The sequence below is a fragment of the Emys orbicularis genome, chromosome 9 (assembly GCF_028017835.1).
Source record: "Emys orbicularis isolate rEmyOrb1 chromosome 9, rEmyOrb1.hap1, whole genome shotgun sequence".
In the NCBI taxonomy this organism is placed as follows: domain Eukaryota; kingdom Metazoa; phylum Chordata; order Testudines; family Emydidae; genus Emys; species Emys orbicularis.
The window spans coordinates 88442313-88460643 of NC_088691.1; the positions used below are offsets into that span (position 1 = coordinate 88442313).

Sequence of the window (18331 nt, forward strand, 5' to 3'; positions counted from 1 at the left end):
GTGAACATTTACTGGGTAAAGAAACGGGGGCAGGTTCAACTTCTCTGTAAACAAACTTAATAGTCACAGGTTACCCTGCTCACTCAGGAACCTAGCTTTCAAAGCCTCCCGGATGCACAGCGCGTCCCGCTGGGCTCTTCTAATCGCCCGGCTGTCTGGCTGGGCGTAATCAGCAGCCAGGCTATTTGCCTCAACCTCCCACCCCGCCATAAAGGTCTCCCCCTTGCTCTCACACAGATTGTGGAGCACACAGCAAGCTGCAATAACAATGGGGATATTGGTTTCGCTGAGATCAGAGCGAGTCAGTAAGGTTCTCCATCTCCCCTTGAGACGTCCAAAAGCACACTCCACCACCATTCTGCACTTGCTCAGCCGGTAGTTGAAGAGTTCTTTTTCAGTGTCCAGGGCGCCTATATAGGGCTTCATGAGCCAGGGCATTAGCGGGTAGGCTGGGTCCCCGAGGATGACTATAGGCATCTCCACATCCCCAAGAGTTATTTTGTGGTCCGGGAAGTAAATACCTTCCTGCAGCTGTCTAAACAGACCAGAGTTCCTGAAAACACGAGCGTCATGAACCTTGCCCGGCCATCCGATGTTGATGTTTGTAAAACGTCCCCTATGGTCCACCAGTGCTTGCAGCACCATTGAAAAGTAGCCCTTTCGGTTAATGTACTGGCTGGCCTGGTGGTCCGGTCCCAGGATAGGGATGTGAGTTCCATCTATAGCCCCACCGCAGTTTGGTAATCCCATCGCGGCGAAGCCATCTATGATGACCTCCACGTTTCCCAGGGTCACCTTTGAGAGCAGTAGCTCAATGATTGCGTTGGCTACTTGCATCACAACAACCCCCACGGTAGATTTGCCCACGCCAAAGTGGTTCGCGACTGACCAGTAGCTGTCTGGCATTGCAAGCTTCCAGAGGGCTATGGCCACTCGCTTCTGGACACTCAGGGCTGCTCACATCCGGGTGTCCTTGTGCTTCAGGGCAGGGGACAGCAACTCACAAAGTTCCAGCAAAGTCCCCTTCCGCATGCGAAAGTTTCGCAGCCACTGTGATTCATCCCAGACCTGCAGCACTATGCGGTCCCACCAGTCCGTGCTTGTTTCCCGGGCCCAGAATTGCCGTTCCACAGCATCAACATGACCCATTGCCACCATGATGTCTTCGGCGCGGGGTCCTGTGCTTTGTGACAGGTCTGTGCCACTCTCAGACTTCAGGTCCTCACTGCGCTGCCGTAGCCTCCTCGCCCGATTTCTCAGCATCTGCCTCTGGGAAAGGTGGATGATAAGGTGCGAGGTGTTGATAACGGCCATAACTGCAGCGATGGTCGCAGCGGGCTCCATGCTCGCAGTGCTGTGGCGTCCGCGCTGTCACTGACCAGAAAAGTGCGCGAACTGATTGCCCGCCGGCGTTTTCAGGGAGGGAGGGCGGGAGTGACGGTTGGATGACGACAGGTACCCAAAACCACCCTCGACACATTTTTTTCCCCAGAAGGCATTGGGGGCTCGACCCAGAATTCCAATGGGCAGCGGGGACTGCGGCAACTGTGGGATAGCTGCCCACAGTGCAACGCTTCCAATGTCGACGCTTGCCCCGTTAGTGTGGACTCACAAAGTCGAATTACTGTCCTTAGTGTGGACACACACGTTCGACTTTGTAATATCGATTCCACATATTCGATTTAAGTAAAATCGAACTACTCTTGTAGTGTAGACATACCCTTAGAGAAGAATGGGTTGTTGTCATCTGTATACATCTTTAGCTTTCTTTGGTAAGGACAGCAGAAATGATATGCTATGAGTCTATTAATTTCTGTATAATCCTTGTAATGTTCTAATGTTTTCTATTATGTTCTGGCCTTGTAGACAATATCATGTTGTATCCACAATAACCTTTGAGGTACTGGGATTCCAGGAAGTTCATCCTTAGGCTGCCAATTTACCAAATCACATCCATCACGGGTAGATTTGTTAGGCTTTGGTAATCAAGACAATGGTCAGAATATTTGAATAGCAGTCTCAGCCCCAAAAGGATCTCTTTGTTTTAAGCTATAGACAGCAGACCTTGGTATTTTAAACTGCTGTAGTGTAACCATAGACAGTCTTCAAATGGTTCAGGCTGTGTCCGAGGGGCAAAGCTGAACAAACATGAGGGCTGAAGCATCTGGGAAAAGAGACTGTAAAAGCTTCTAATTTTATTCCTACACTAAAATACAGTTTTCTGTGTGCAATCAACTGTGAGCATGAAATGATTGAATTTAGACATCAAACTTCCAGATTTGTGGGCCAAAAAACAACTGCTCCCACAAATCATGTAGCTAGATTGTTAACTGCTACCATTTTCACCCTTAATTGACTGCACCTGTAGCTAATGGGAACAAAACCACAGGCACAGAATTAGACACCAGATTGAGGCCTCTGTGACAATTTGGCCCTAGATTCATAGCTATCTCTCTATCATTCCTCATTGCCACTTCTCTGACACAGATCACTTTCCATGGAAACCATTCTCTTGTGTTTGTGAGTGAATTGAAATGTGCAGGTTTTTGTTCCTCATATTTCTCATCAGGATTTCAGTTAAAAATGCTAGGATTATCTAGAAAAAATAATAGCTTGCAAAAATTTTGCTCTGCAGTTTCAGTCTCTTATGAACTAAACTCACATGGCATTGTCCAGTCAGAAAAAAATGGAAAGCAGAACATTTTTGAACTTGAGCTGTATCTATGGCAAAAGACCAGTGTCTATAAAATGAGGATTTTACCCTTGATTAACACTGATTATAGGTAGAAGTTAACACTAAATAGCAACAGAATTTGGATCTTCTCTAAAAATGCTGTTGTAAAAAGTTATGGTCTAGTGAAACTAAGTACTAATGTTGGACCCATGCTTTCTGCTCCCTGCTACATCTCCAAAAGTGTATGTGAAAAACTTAAGTGTGCACCATCTTAGACATGCACAGCTCTTAATGTGGTCACAATTTGCACATGCACATAATTTATGCAATTCCCATCCTTCACAAATGCAAAGAGAAGTCAATGGAATTAGACACCAGATTGAGGCCTCTGTGACAATTTGGCCCTAGATTCATAGCTATCTCTCTATCATTCCTCATTGCCACTTCTCTGACACAGATCACTTTCCATGGAAACCATTCTCTTGTGTTTGTGAGTGAATTGAAATGTGCAGGTTTTTGTTCCTCATATTTCTCATCAGGATTTCAGTTAAAAATGCTAGGATTATCTAGAAAAAATAATAGCTTTTCAGTGGAAAAGTGTGTCCCTCTGCCTCTGGGACATCCTTTACTTTGGGGCAAGTGGGGGAGTCACCCCCCACCAACTTGGTTCCCCCTTTGACTTTTCATGGGTCTATACTTTTTCCACATAGGCAAGATTAGTTTTGATGAATCCTGATGTCGTCCAAAGTGGTTCAGCATATTTACTATCTACTATCTACCTGTAAGTTTTATATAGCTCCCCTCATTTTGGTATCTGAACACCTGACAAACAATTTTTTTTTATTATCTAGAGATGGGGAACAGAGGCACAGAGAGACGAAGTGATTTGCACAAGGTCACACAAAGAGCCCACAGCATAATCAAGAATGGAACCTACGTATCCTGAGTCTTAGTCCAATGCTTTAATCACAAGACCATCTTTGGCCTGTCTTCATTAGGGAGAGACTCTTTACTTACTGCAATGGGTTTTACATTTTGTTAGATGGGACCTCATATATACAGCATTAAGTGGCACAATTCAAGACAAATCTTTATATTGTATTTTCAGTTGCTAGTCTGTTATTTCATTTGATTGTTCACTATGATGTTTACACAGTTTTTAAATGAAGCTCTGATTTGCCATTTGGAAGTGCAAGAACTTTTTCAGGAATGATTTGACCCACCTCTTGTCAAGAACAAAACTTCTATGTTCTGAGTCTGATTTTCTGTACATATGGGGAAAAAATGTTCACCTTTTATGTATGTTGGCAATGATATTAAGCCAGTCTAAATATTTTGTAACCCTGCCCCATTTGAAATAAAATGGCTAAACCAAATATTCCTGTTTTCAATTTTGAAATTCTATGACAGCTTGTCAGTTTGCAAGCCAGAACCTCAGATGACTGCCAAACGCGTGTCTCCAGTTATTGGCTTCATGCACGATGTACCATATCCAAATGTACCAAATAGCTAAACAGTGGTTCCCATTACTGCTTTTTAATATAACAATATGCGTGGACATCAGTACTGATGTTGAATGATGCCGAGTCGTTTTAAAGACTCCTGAATAAAGTGGAAACAAGTGTTTATAATAAACAATGTATTTGTTAGGCATAGTCCATATTTTTGTTTATGAACTATCTGTGAAGAAAGCATGATTTCCACAGATTTGTTTGTGGCTCTAAAATGAGTCGCATGGAAAAAGAGACAGTATTGCGGATGTTCCACAGCAAGGATGTGGGGAGGAGAGGGGAGGAGTAAATTAGATTTTACTCTTTGTGCTTCAGTACCTAATAAACAAATTTATAAGGGCTTTCTCCTCCCATTCTCTTTCTGGAATTATAAAATGGCTCCAGTATGCCTCACATTGCCAGGGATTCCTCTCCCCTAAATCATGTTCCCCTCCAACCAATCTGGCTTCTGCCCTCTTGACTTGACCAAAGCCACCTGACTAAGGTGTCTAGTGTCTTGCACTAGCTAAATGATAAGGGTGATTCTGTGTCCTTATTATCTTTAATCTGTCTGCTGCTTGCAACACCACTGGTCACTCTCCTCTTCCAGGTCCTTTTCCCTCTACACATTGATGATATTGTGCTTTCCTAGTTCTTGTCCTTCCTTGATGACTTAATGTGTCTTCTCATCCTCTCTTCTGCCGCTGTCTCTTGGTATCACACAGGGTTATTTCTTCTGTCTCCTCCTTGCTGAACAATCTCTCTTTAGATTGTCTCATTGACTCCAAGAGTTTCAACCATATTATGAAGATGGTTGAAATATTGCTCTCCTTTTCTGTCCAATCTCACATCTGCAGTCTGTCAGATAGCTCCTTCTGTATGCCCTTGTCTTTCCTTCTAACTCTTCTTCATTTCCTCTTTTCTCAACCCAAATGGACAGCTAGTCATCTCCCTGGCTTATAGAGTCTCATCTTTTAATCTTCACTCTCCTTTTGCTCCCACAATTTATATATAGATATAGATCTAATATTTCTTCTTGTATAATCTTGTCACAGTCTATCTTTTTGTCTCTCTTCCCATTACCAGAGTGGGTGAAATTTTTTCCTAATGGAATGTTTTTCTGATAGAAAATGCTTTTTGTTGAAACTGAAAATTTCCAAGGAAATGTGTCAATTTTAATGAAATTTCCTTTTAAAACACATTGAAATTAAGCTTTTTTGATAAGATTGAAATGAGCAACTATATGAACCAAAAGATCCTTCTTCATTGAAACATTCTGGTCACAGGTGGTTTAACTTATATCTTTCCCATTGCAGCTTCTTCATCTCCCTGTTCTGCCTCTGTGGAGCTCAAGAACAAATAGTATGCCATTTGGTTATGGACTGCTCTCTTTATCATCTTGATGGTGGATGGATGTGATTTATGTCTCTGGGTGCTGCTGCTGTGATGGAATGGCTGCATCACTTACCCGATATCTAATTAATTGTTTGTGCCAACAGAAGCCATATGCCAGAAGAAGCTTCCCTATTCTCCTGCTAAAGGCATCTTTCTCTTCCATGGCTCCAACAATATGGCTTCCCATATATCCCTAAACACATGTGAATTACTCCATTGTCTTCCTACCATATTTTGCATCTGGTTCAAACTCCTTGATCTCACCTACATTTTTCTGTCATCTGTATGGCAGGAAAAGGGCTACATGAGGGCTTGATGAGCCAATGTGGACCATGCCATTTGGCTCTAGATCAGAAGGTGAAGGATTCATGACAAGGTGTGCGTTTCTTCTTTGAGAAAGGCTGAAACCATAAGCTCCGATCCAACAATCTCTGGGCTATGTTGAAATATGCTTTGAATCCTGGGCCCATGCACCCCTGAATTTTGTGGAAATCCATATCTGAATCAGAGTTTTGAGGCTTGGGCCCATTCATACATCTCTCTTTCTATGAATGTATGTAGCCCTCATTGCAGTAGTATCTATAGCCCATGTTTAGTTTATTTCCAGAAGCTAGTTTCCTACTCTGTGTCCAATGTGTTGGGAAGATAAAAAATGAGTTTCTAAATTTTCTGTTTTCTACCATATATGTTCCTTTCTACACAACTTGGATCTTTAATTCAGTCTGCTATCTAGACTCAAGATGAGGCTTCTGTTTTTGTACTCACTGTTCTGAAACTACTCCCTGTAAGTATAGTGTGATAAATTGGCAAGAAAAGCACTGATGTTTGTCATATGCCCACCACAGGAACATCAGGGGAAGACTATAATAACCAGGTAAGATCCTTCAGAGCTTTAACAATCAAAGTCACACAGGTTCCCCTAAAATATAGGGGTGAATATTTCAAAGGCTAGTTTTTGTTGTTGTTTTTTTGTTTGTTTTTAAAAGGCTGCAAAAGATTTGTTTAACCAATTGTGAAAACAGTGAGGCAAATTTTGCAAGTTTCTTTTTATAGGAGACATTTTTCACAAAGCCTTAAAAATATTATATTTATATGTTCTACTACTTTCTTACTTGAGCTTTTGTCTTATCTGATTTGTCTGTCTCCTTGTCAATTTTCCTTCACTCGTGTCTAGAAAAATACACTGAATAAACATAATGAATAAAGGAATGCAAAAGGCATAACCTAGCCACAACTGATTTGCGATACCATACATTTTTCCCATGATAAATAAAGCCTCATCTTACTAGAAGGTAGCAGAGCATTCTGCTGACTATGATTGATAGTACTAGTTAGTGTCACTCATTTACTTCCAAAAGCTTTTTGAAGAGCAGCAAAAGTGACGAAGAAAAATGAAAGTAACAAATGTGTCTGTCATCATGGACCTCACTTAAAATAAAGCATACAGGGAAAACTTCCAGATAAAGCCCACCAAAAACTCAATCCACATTGACTAGGTCTTCATGTCTGAACAAAGATAGATATACAGAGCCTGATATTCAACCTCTAGTGACTTGACTGGGTCTTCATCAAGCAAAACATGTCTGAATCCATTCTGCTGAGCTCTGCTAGGTGCAGGTCTGAAAGGGGTAGCCATTCAAGTCTCAGGCTGGCTGAGGCCTGGTTCAGACCTTGGTCTTAAGGCTGCTCTAACCTAGGTCCAGCTGCAAATGGTCCCAGGTAACAATAGCAACTGAAAAACATGAGTCAGGTGAAGTGAAAGACTATTTAAAACAAACAAATTAATTATGATTTTGTTCTGGATCTTCCCCCTACCAGTTCTTTTCTTATGCTTTATTTCTTTACAAAGAAACAACAAAACCTCTTTCTCTTCTCTAGCCAGGAGAGATTTTTTTTTTAGGGAAACCAAAAACAATGTTGTCTCCTCCTTGCTCAAAGTTGTGGAGAAAGATATTCCCTAAAATTAAGCTTATGAAACTAGAAATACTCTGAGTGAACTACAGCATTTGAAAAACATGGAAGAATCTGACCCAATGCTAAAAAGTTCCATCTCCAGTTCAGCCTATTAAAAGCTGAAATGACTAATGCAATAGCAAAAAGCTGCAGGTGACAGTGAATGTAAGTAGAAAATAGGTAAGGCTTTGACTTCCACTCACTGTAATCTTATTGACAGTTTAGTAATATTTACCTTTCTCTGCCCTTTAAAGAGCATTAGTTGTGAGCCTGGTGCTGATGACATATTGTTCAACAGAGGCCACTCCTAAGTATCTGCACTTTCTGCTTCAATAAAAAGAATTCAATTTGAAAGCAAAAAGGTTGCTGGAAAATACAACTGTTCACCTGTCAATAAACTTCAGATGAAAGAACATCAGAGATACAATAAAAGGCACATAGATATTGAAAGATAAAAGCACTCGAGTCACATCATAAAGGCCAATAACTCTCTAGGTTTTCCAAGGAAACAAAAATGCTGAATATTAGAATGTGGCTCCTGTAGACAGAGTGTATGTCAGACCATGTTATCTTTATTCATCACCAACATTTCCTTGTGCACCCTCAGCCAATTCATACCCTAGTCAGTGTTTTCCAAGGATGTTTATTAGGGTAAGTTTCTGGTCTCTCCTTGTTTTGGAGTGCTCAATGTGTTGGAGAGCCATAGCAGCCAGATAAAGGTGCCCTGATGTCATGTTCTTGAACAGACTAGAAGCAGGTAGCATAATTCAGGGAGTACTGAGAGAATGGATTGTACAAAATAGCATTCCTTTTCCCTGTTTTTTTCTTTCCATAAATATCATGCACTTTCCCCTCAGAGGTCAGATGATAGTAGATGTGCAATTGGTTGGTATCTTGTCCATATTGCTAATGCAGCTGGCCACATCCCAGGATGGTGGGGTCTCTATGCTGCATACTAGCCTGCTCCGTGATCTTATTGCTCAGGTTTGTATACTGCCTGGATTCTCCAATTGGAGGAAAAGACCTTCTAAGCCCTCATCCTACTCTTAGCATACTGCACAAGAGCAATCAGAATTTTGCTCTTAATCTCATGCAAAGCATTTAGGAAAGATTTCTAGGGAAATGGTCACAACAACAAAACATTTGCATCAACAAAATGACCTAGTTAGCAGAGAGCTATTGTTCTATCAAAGAACAATCCAGCTGTCAAAAGATTCTTTTAATCAGTAAAATTCAGAATCATTCTCGTCTGAAAGTGTTAATCTCATACAATCATCACTGATGTGGCTGAGTAGTAGGAAAAAGAAAATATAAAATGATAGCTAATCTACCAACACAAGAGTAAAGAGGCCACTTCGTTGTAAGCTAGACTTTGGCCTTAACTCTTTTTGGCAAAGAATGGTGGCTTCTTTCAGAGTAGCAGCCGTGTTAGTCTGTATCCGCAAAAATAACAGGAGTACTTGTGGCACCTTAGAGACTAACAAATTTATTAGAGCATAAGCTTTCGTGGGCTACAACCCACTGTTTGAACTACCATAGTGGCGACATCAGAGGTTGTGAGAAATCTTTTTCATTATCATGTGAGATAATTTAAAAATGTACTCAGATTACATGGAATCTATTCAAAGTTGGATTTATTCTGAATTTTTAGCAAGATAGCAAATAAATATTTTCAAAATAACTCTTATTTTTAGTGAAGTCGGGCTAAAGAGGAGGCATTTGGATTAGATCTGGATTAGGCTCAGGCTAGGATTTGAGTATCAGGCTGAAGGCCAAATCAGAGTGTAGGTTTGGATTGCATTTGCAGGCATGGAAGTCTTGCAAGACTTGCAAGATACCCTGGAGATTTTGTCCCAAAATGGAAGAAATCTAAGTAAATCAGCTGATAGCATGAGATTTCTATTCCCTTGAGTCAAGGAGTACTGGAAAATACAGATCCCTGGGTCATTATTGAAAATTATGCACATCTGATGATCTTGATGCAATTTTCAATGGTGGAAAGTTCACAAAGATCTCACCCTATTGGACACCAATTGTTGCTCTTCTTGTCAGACTCATAAGAGAGACCATGGACTGAACTACTTTCTCACCCTGAGAGATGGCCTTTCAGATCAGGGTTGAGACGCACTGACATACAGTGTGAAGTCTGCACTACAGTTCCTCATATTGCATAGGAGTTCAGTCTCTTAGGCACCCAGTTTTGCCTTTCATGCTTGTGAGTGGTACAGGATTGCCTGACCTGGAGACTGAACTCCTCTATTTATCCACAGATGCAATATGAGGAACTGTAGTGCAGACTTCACGCTGTACGTCAGTGTCTCTCAACCCTGATCTGAAAGGCCATCTCTCAGGGTGAGAAAGTAGTTCAGTCCATGGTCAGGCAATCCTGTACCACTCACAAGCATGAAAGGCAAAACTGGGTGTCTAAAGACCAGTACCTCAACCTATGATTTGCATCCTAAAATCAGGCTATTTCCTTAGAGTCCTAAATAGGAATTTTGGTGTGTAACTTTAGACATCCAACTTTGAATATTTTGGCAAACATGTTCTAACTGGCTTGTTTCTGGCTCTTAATGTCTTAACATAGACTAGAGTACTGTTTTTTGCATCCTGATTAAAAAAACAGAAAATCCTAATCCACGAGAGTGTCTCCTGGCAAAGTATCAGAGGGGTAGCCGTGTTAGTCTGAATCTGTAAAAAGCAACAGAGGGTCCTGTGGCACCTTTAAGACTAACAGAAGTATTGGGAGCATAAGCTTTCATGGGTAAGAACCTCACTTCTTGCATCTGAAGAAGTGAGGTTCTTACCCACGAAAGCTTATGCTCCCAATACTTCTGTTAGTCTTAAAGGTGCCACAGGACCCTCTGTTGCTTTCTCCTGGCAAAGTGGCCAGTCTTGATTGACACCTTTATTTTTAGTGAGGTTGCCAGATAAAAGTGCCTACAGACTTGGAAAATTGAAGCAACTGTCTTGTATAAAATGTTCTTGGTCTTCATTGTTTTGGAAAACTTCAGGCCAGTTGACAGCCCTATTTTATTAGGCAAACAAAAGAATCAAGGATTTATATATCACTAGGGTACATTTTGAAGGAATCATTTGTCTTTTTTATGATAACTTTTTTTTCTGGTTTTACATGACATCAGGTATTTCTTGAGAATGGAAGACGGTTCTTTTAGGGTCATTGAACCTGCCTGTTTCAATATGAACATCCTTAATCCCAGCACTCATGTCTGGATGAAAAATATAGGGCCAGAGTGCAATCTCAAAGAGAACCCATGAGGAACATGCAGTTACAAGACACAGCACCGAAGGCTAAATGAAGTACTCTGTCCTTTCTGAGGTAAGTTGAGCCATCTCGAAATTACCTCCAAGTGTAAAGTCATTGAGACAAAAAAAATAAAAATCTTTCAGCTTTTGCTGAGCTTTACATATCTCTTTTCATATGCAGGCTTCTGTTTCCTCCCTCATGCTTTGGTATTAGTGCACATTAGAATATTAGGTCAAACGCCCTCAGTAATAACTGTGCTGTATAATCTTTCTGATTTTCATCTTTTTTCCTAGTTTTCTCCTCTGGTACTGCAAACATCAATGGCAAAGGCACTTTTGCCCCTATATACTTATCGTTTTATTGCACCAGAATTTACTATGCATAATATGTCAAATGCAAGAAGTATTTGTATTTTTATGAATCTGTAGTGCATGATCAGTCATGTCAGGAAGAGGGGAGGCATACTCTACTCCTGATAATTTTTAGAATCAATTTGATCCACTTATTCTAAACTACGGGCAGTGTACATTGGTTAGATCCATGTTTTTGTTTATGAAGTGAGTGGCATCTAACAGGTTAACTAAGTAGAAAACATACCAATGTGATTGTTTTGCTGGGGATTAGAATTGCATAGATGTATTATCTACCATAAATAGTCATGTTTTCAATACTTGTGGTAGAAGCAGATAGTGAGTATTTTCTGTTTGCTGTGGAAACCACTTGAAATACTATCTGCCAGCTAATCTAATTATAGTCCAAATGATAATCAGACTAGATGACATGACTATTGGCTGACAGTCTTTCACAAACTTAAACTTGCACACACACACACCTTACGTTGCCTAATTTTAGCTTGCACTGTGCCCTTATCTCTGTAACTTCATCTTACCAAGCAGGTATTGAGAAACAGGAAACTATGTATTATACCTCTGAAACTATGCTAATACCAAAAGCACACATCTAAATATTACTCTGCAAAATCTCTATGAAAAGAGAAGCTCATTTTTAAAACAAATAAATGTTTCGATTTAAATTGAAACGTCTACACTTTTAGATTTAGTTGTGGTGGCTACAGCATTGTCATTATCTGCAATTTTCTGCAGGATAGGTTTGTAAAAGCTGCAGAATCTAGTGGAGATCCCTAATTCAATGCAGTCTTAATTCCTGTTGAAATGTCTGATCTCCACTGGTTTCAGAGTGCTATGGATATTGGATCCATCCTTAACCCTTAAGCAGAAAAGGTTACCAAGTTTTAGCTGACCTCATTGTATAGGCTCCAGAGGCAGCAATTTATTGCAAAAAATTAATGCATATATGATAGTAAAGCATCAAATGCATTCCTTTTCTAAAATGCATCCCAATGTTAAAAAATTACTCAATGCAAGTACATTTTGTTGCCTAAAATGCATATATAGTTCTGCCATCAATGCTATTGAAAAGAGTTCTTGGATTAAAATAATTTTTCAGTAATATAAAACTTAGATTAAAATACTATTCATTTGAAGGGTTTATTTATCTGTGGTGTATGATAGAATTCAGAGAGATGGCAAATATGTAGTATCTTAATTCCTTTTATAATGCTCATTAAGTACAGTCAAGAAAGCCTCCATTGAAGCCTGCTAAAGGAATAGATTGGCTAAATGAATTATTTTCCATCAAGCCAAACAATTACAGCTCTTAAAGGGAAAATCTGTTAAAGGAATGATTCATTTAAACAGATTGTTAGTTCCCCTCAATGTGTAATGTAAAATGAATACAAAAGTAGGCCTATTAAATACATCTCACCAAATCAATTTTTGCCATTCTTATTGTTCATGAAATAATACTGCCCTCTTAAATACCTTATACACGCATAATCAACTTAGAAGAATAATTTGGGTGAGAAATGTGAGGCAACAGTTTATGAACATGAATATGTTTCTAATTAAGCAATATGTGCCTAACAGTTTGCAGAGGACACAACAATTGGGGGAGTGGTAAATAATGAAGAAGACAGTCCCCAATTCAATGTAAAGTCATACATCTTGGAACAAAGAATGTAGGCCATGCTTACAGGAAGGGGGAACCAATCCTGGGAAGCAGTGACTCTGAAAAGGACATAGGGACATGATGGATAATCAACTAAACATGTATCAGAGGGGTAGCCGTGTTAGTCTGAATCTGTAAAAAGCAACAGAGGGTCCTGTGGCACCTTTAAGACTAACAGAAGTATTGGGAGCATAAGCTTTCGTGGGTAAGAACCTCACTTCTTCAGATGCAAGTAATGGAAATTTCCAGAGGCAGGTATAAATCAGTATGGAGATAACGAGGTTACTTCAATCAGGGAGGGTGAGGTGCTCTGCTAGCAGTTGAGGTGTGAACACCAAGGGAGGAGAAACTGCTTCTGTAGTTGGATAGCATCGAGGTTTGTTGCATGGGTTGGTTCCTGAGTTAGATGACATCTTCATCATCTGGACCCATGGGAAGGAGACCCTGGAAGAATTCCACCATGATTTCAACAGCTTCCACCCCACCATCAACTTCAGCCTGGACCAATCTACATGGGAGGTCCACTTCCTAGACACCACAGTACAAATAAGTGATGGTGATTTATACCTGCCTCTGGAAATTTCCATTACTTGCATCTGAAGAAGTGAGGTTCTTACCCACGAAAGCTTATGCTCCCAATACTTCTGTTAGTCTTAAAGGTGCCATAGGACCCTCTGTTGCTTTCAACTAAACATGAGCTCCCAGTGTGATGCTATGGCCAAAGGAGCTAATGTAATTCTTGACTATATAAACAAAGGATGTTGCTAAGTACGGGTAGGTCCACACTACCCGCCCGATTCGGCGGGTAGAGATCGATCTTCTGAGATCGATTTATCGCGTCTCATCTGGACGCGATAAATCGATCCCAGAAGCGCTCCCCCGTCGACTGCGGAACTCCTGCTCGCCGAGAGGCGGAAGCGCTGTTGACGGAGGAGCTTGCCTGCGCTGCGTGGACCCGCAGTAAGTAAACTTAGTTCGATCTAGGAAACGTCGACTTCAGCTACGCTATTCTCGTAGCTGAAGTTGCGTTTCCTAGATCGATCCCCCACCCCAGTGTGGACCAGCCCTAGGAGAGAGTTCAGAGAAGAGCCATGAGCATGATTAAAGGATTGGGAAAATATGCTATATTGTGAAAGACTCCAGGAGCACAGCCTGTTTAGTTTAACAAAGAGAAGGTTAAGGGGATCACAGTCTATAGGTATTTAAATGGAGAACAGAAAATAGATAGTAAAAGGCTCTTCAATTTAATAGACAAAGCTAAAACAAGACCCAATGGCTGGAAATTGAAGCTAGACAAATTCAGACTAGAAATAAGGCACACATTTTTAGAAGTGAGACTAATTTACCAATGAAACAACTTACCAAGGGTTGTGATGGATTCTCCATCACTGACAATTTTAAAACAAGATTGGATTATTTTTCTAAATTATATGCTATAGTTCAAAGTGAAATTAATTTGTGCAAGTACTATGGCATCTGTTATATAGGAGATTAGACTAGATTATCACAAAGGTCCACTCTGGGTTGTAAGCTATGAATCTATGAATGAAAAATGGTTATGGTATGATCCAAAGTTGAAGTCAGTGGGAATCTTTTAATTGACTTTAGTGTGTTTTGTATCAGGGCATAAATAAATTTAAGGAAATAGCCATCTCAGAAGCCAGTTACTGTAAGGATAAAAAAATATAGATAAAGTGATTTCTTTTTACTGTGAGGATAAGTTAAATACTGAAGTGTGCATTGCCATGGATACAGTTTTCTATTTACAATATGGATTTTTTCCCCCTCAGTAGATATGTGTAAAGTAACCGGAAGGCATGGCTTTAATTCTCAACATACCACTAAAGCAATGGTTTTCAAACTTTTTAGGCTGCATACCCCTTTCAAATAATGTAGTCTACCATATATACCCATCTGAGATAGGGTCATAATATACCTATGAAAACAGAAAAAAATAAAAAAAACAGGAAGGCATAACGTGATGCATTGTCTGCCATTACAAAATTTTTCTTGCATACCCCTGATGAGAGCTCACAGACCCCTAGGGGTATACATATCCTAGTTTGAAAACCACTGCACTAGAGTTATAACATTAAGACTAACTCTGTATGAATCTACTAATGGCTATCTTTAGTGTAAATGTTTTCAAACCTAGAGGATATTTCTACGATGCCTATAGAAGTCTTACGCAAATCCACTAATACAGATACTTTCCTCCACCGTATGGGGACAATAGGTGTTATAGCCACTATTCCAGTCCAGAAGCTGGGTAGACTGGTTGAGGGGGTTGGATTCCATCCCCCAAGTCCCACTTAGTGCCTCAAATAAAATTTTGTTCTTTGGGTTTTGTGGTGAATTTCAATCTTAGGGTGAGTCACACTTAAGTCGACCAGAGTTTTGCCATTTACTTCAATAAGGTCAGGATTTAACCCATAGTGTGTATGAGGTGTATGTATTATGTTTTTGCAGCTTGAAATGCTTCCCTTCATTTGCAACAGCTGCTGCCATGAAAAAAAATGTGTTGTGATTGCCTTCATAAGTGGGCAGCAGATGACTAACAACTTTTAAGAGTACACAATATTTTCTTAAACTCATATGATATCATCAGTTGCATTTCAACCATTTATTTGACGGAGATGCTATTTTTATCGATAATAAAAGAGAAGTCCCAGCTAGTTGGACAATTAATCCTTCCTCACGGGCCTCACTAGCCTCCAGAACACAATCAACAGAATCATTATTTCTAGTTTGTGCATCGGATCTAAAAATCAACCAGCAAAACTTAAACTTACCCCGTTTTCGCAAAACTTGCCCAGTATCTCAATATGGATCGACTCAAGATTTCTTCAGCTTTGGTATAATTAACTCTTCTCTCTAGAGGTAATCCAAATACAAACTCAATCTCATAACCATGCATGACTCCCATCCATTCGGGCCAAGCAAGTTTTGAGGACCGATGTTCAAAGAAGTAGAAGAATACATTATTTCCTAGTTGAGCAAAAAATTTTGTGAACTCCATTACAGGACATATGATATTGTAATCCCCAATAATGTCATCCATAGCATCACGATAATTGTCAGGGTTCTGCTCATCTTCCCAGTCTGTGTAGTGAAAAATGATTGATTCCACCCCAAGTTCACATGCTTCTGGAAAGGATTCACTTAAACCTACTTGAAATTCTGTTTTATTGACCTGGCTATCATTATCTTTGCTGAAACCAGGTGCCCCATACACTAGAAAAGCTGTCCCTTCATCTTTGTTAACTCCCACTAAGAGTTGGGTTTGTTTAAAGAGCCCATGCTGCATCAATGTTTGTGGCATTTCAGTGAGAAAATCACCATCAACTATGGGACAGAAATATACTTTTAAAAGAGAGTTGTGTGTTAAAACAGAAACTTCATTCTCGAGGATATCCTGGGGATCCTTGTTTTGGAGACAGAGAATTATGTCTGTATCATTGCTACCTGAGCAGCTGAGTAGTTTAGCTAAAGTCAAAGTTCTCTTCCTTGCCTCAGAATGTGTTAGTGTGGCCCATGGGGCATTAGCAGAGCCACTTTGCATGATGGCTCTTGTGAAAAGAGGATGGCTTTCAGAAGAAAGGATATGGTAGCTAACGGAAGCAGCCCCAGCACTCTCTCCAAATAAAGTCACACTTTTAGAATTGCCACCAAAGACAGCTATGTTCTCCTGGACCCACTGAAGTGCTAACCTTTGATCAAATAAACCTGCATTTCCTGGAGCTTCCTGGTTTCCCGGTAAAGCCAAGAATCCTAGTGCCCCTGTTCTGTAGTTCACTGAAACTACAATGACTCTTTCAACACGTGCCAGAAATTTACCATCATAGATAGGTAAAGAAGATGTCCCTGATTGAAATCCACCCCCATAAATCCATACCATGACAGTTGCATTTTTGGGTTTTGGAGAAGGAACCCATACATTGAGGTATAAGCAGTCTTCACTAAGGTTAGTGTTTGGATTCCACATCTCTGACCCAGGGAATCCAGGGAAAGTTTTATCTATATTCTGATAACAAGAGTTTGCATGTTTTGTGGCATCCCAAATCTCTGTCCACTTGTTGCGGGGCTCTGGTTTTTTGAATCGTAGTCTACCAAGTGGTGGCTCGCCATAAGGAATTCCCAGAAAGGCCGTCACAGTTCCCCCAAGTACGGGCAAGTGAATCCCTCTTACTTTTCCTTTCTTAGTAGTAACTATAATGTCGTCTTCAGGTAGCACCTTCCTTACAAACATATACAGTAGAAGAAACCACATCAGAAATCTTGTGCAGACACTTGTCCCATTGCTGCACGTCATCATTCCTGAAATAAAAAATAAGTTTAGGATCCTTCATTTTAATGTTTCAGTACAAGGGCCAAAACTTATCGCATGCAGAAGGAATGTGAAAGGCCCCAAAGGCACTGAAACTGGGGTGGTTCTGCTGCATGGAGCAGCAGAGCAGATTTTAGCCATGGCTTGTCCTTGGCTACACTTGTTGCTGAATCATATTCAGTAACGATCCCACTTTACCCTCTTCTGACATTATTTTCTAGCAATGGGTAAATTTTATAGTCTAGAGTCAGGCAATGCTTTCTCTCCTCACATTGGCATGGATGTCCCTAAATACAGAGGGGACAGGCATGGATAGGATCCACAGGGACTTTGCTGCCCCTAAATATCACAGAGTAGTGCTCCACAACGGTTCTGTCCACTACAACATGGAAGGAGGTGGGAGGTTGAAGGCTAGGTAGGGGTGGGCCAAAGAGAGGAAAGTATATGGCCAGTGAGTTTGTGACTATGTGAACCATTAGCCATATGCCCAGTGCAGCAGGCGCCTTGTATGGCATCACAGTAAAAGTCACCAGAAGTACCATACGTAGGTGGCTTTGCTAAGGAGTATCTGTTTTCCTCCCACACACAATCACTGAACAAACACTATTTCATCTGGTTTAGCACACAAAAATATGCCCTTCAGGCCTTTTCATAATATTTACTTTTGTTAATTGGTGCCCTGACCATTGTCCTTTGGAGGCTAATACATGAGAAGAACATCATGCAAAACATCATGCATGATTAGAAATTATTCTGTCAGTGGTTACTTTTGTAATTCATACTATCCCGTAAATAGAGAGAGCTAGTAACAATGTGCACAATCTTAAGGATATCAAGGAAACTTCTACTAGAACTATGGGACAAAATTCAGGCCATGTACCAATTTCTTCACAAATAAACAGACACATTATTAACCCCGAAAAAGCAGCTCCTCTGTCATTTGAATTAGAATTTTCCCCATGTTTGGGGGTGTTAGATCTCTATCACGTGAAACTGTAGATATTGAACCATGTATTTATGATACAGAACCGAAGTAGGTTGAAATGCAATAGCAAAACATGAAAATAACTTTGTTATAAACCCAAGAGTACTGTCTGGGAATTGGAGGTGCTTTTCATAAGTCTGTACTTCAACTGATATGTATGTCTGTAATATTCTATAACTTCAGTTCTTGTATGCGATCACATACATAGTTA

The 18331-nt window shown here is 40.3% G+C and overlaps 1 protein-coding gene across 1 annotated transcript in view; it reads right to left on the bottom strand.

Moving 5' to 3' along the window:
• BCHE (butyrylcholinesterase) overlaps positions 1-17123 on the bottom strand; it is a 47066-nt gene extending 29943 nt beyond the window's left edge. The window contains exon 1 of the mRNA XM_065411035.1: positions 15601-17123. Coding sequence (XP_065267107.1) covers positions 15601-17123 — 1523 coding nt within the window. The remainder of the gene's footprint in view (positions 1-15600) is intronic.
• Between the last annotated feature and the right edge of the window lie 1208 nt (positions 17124-18331).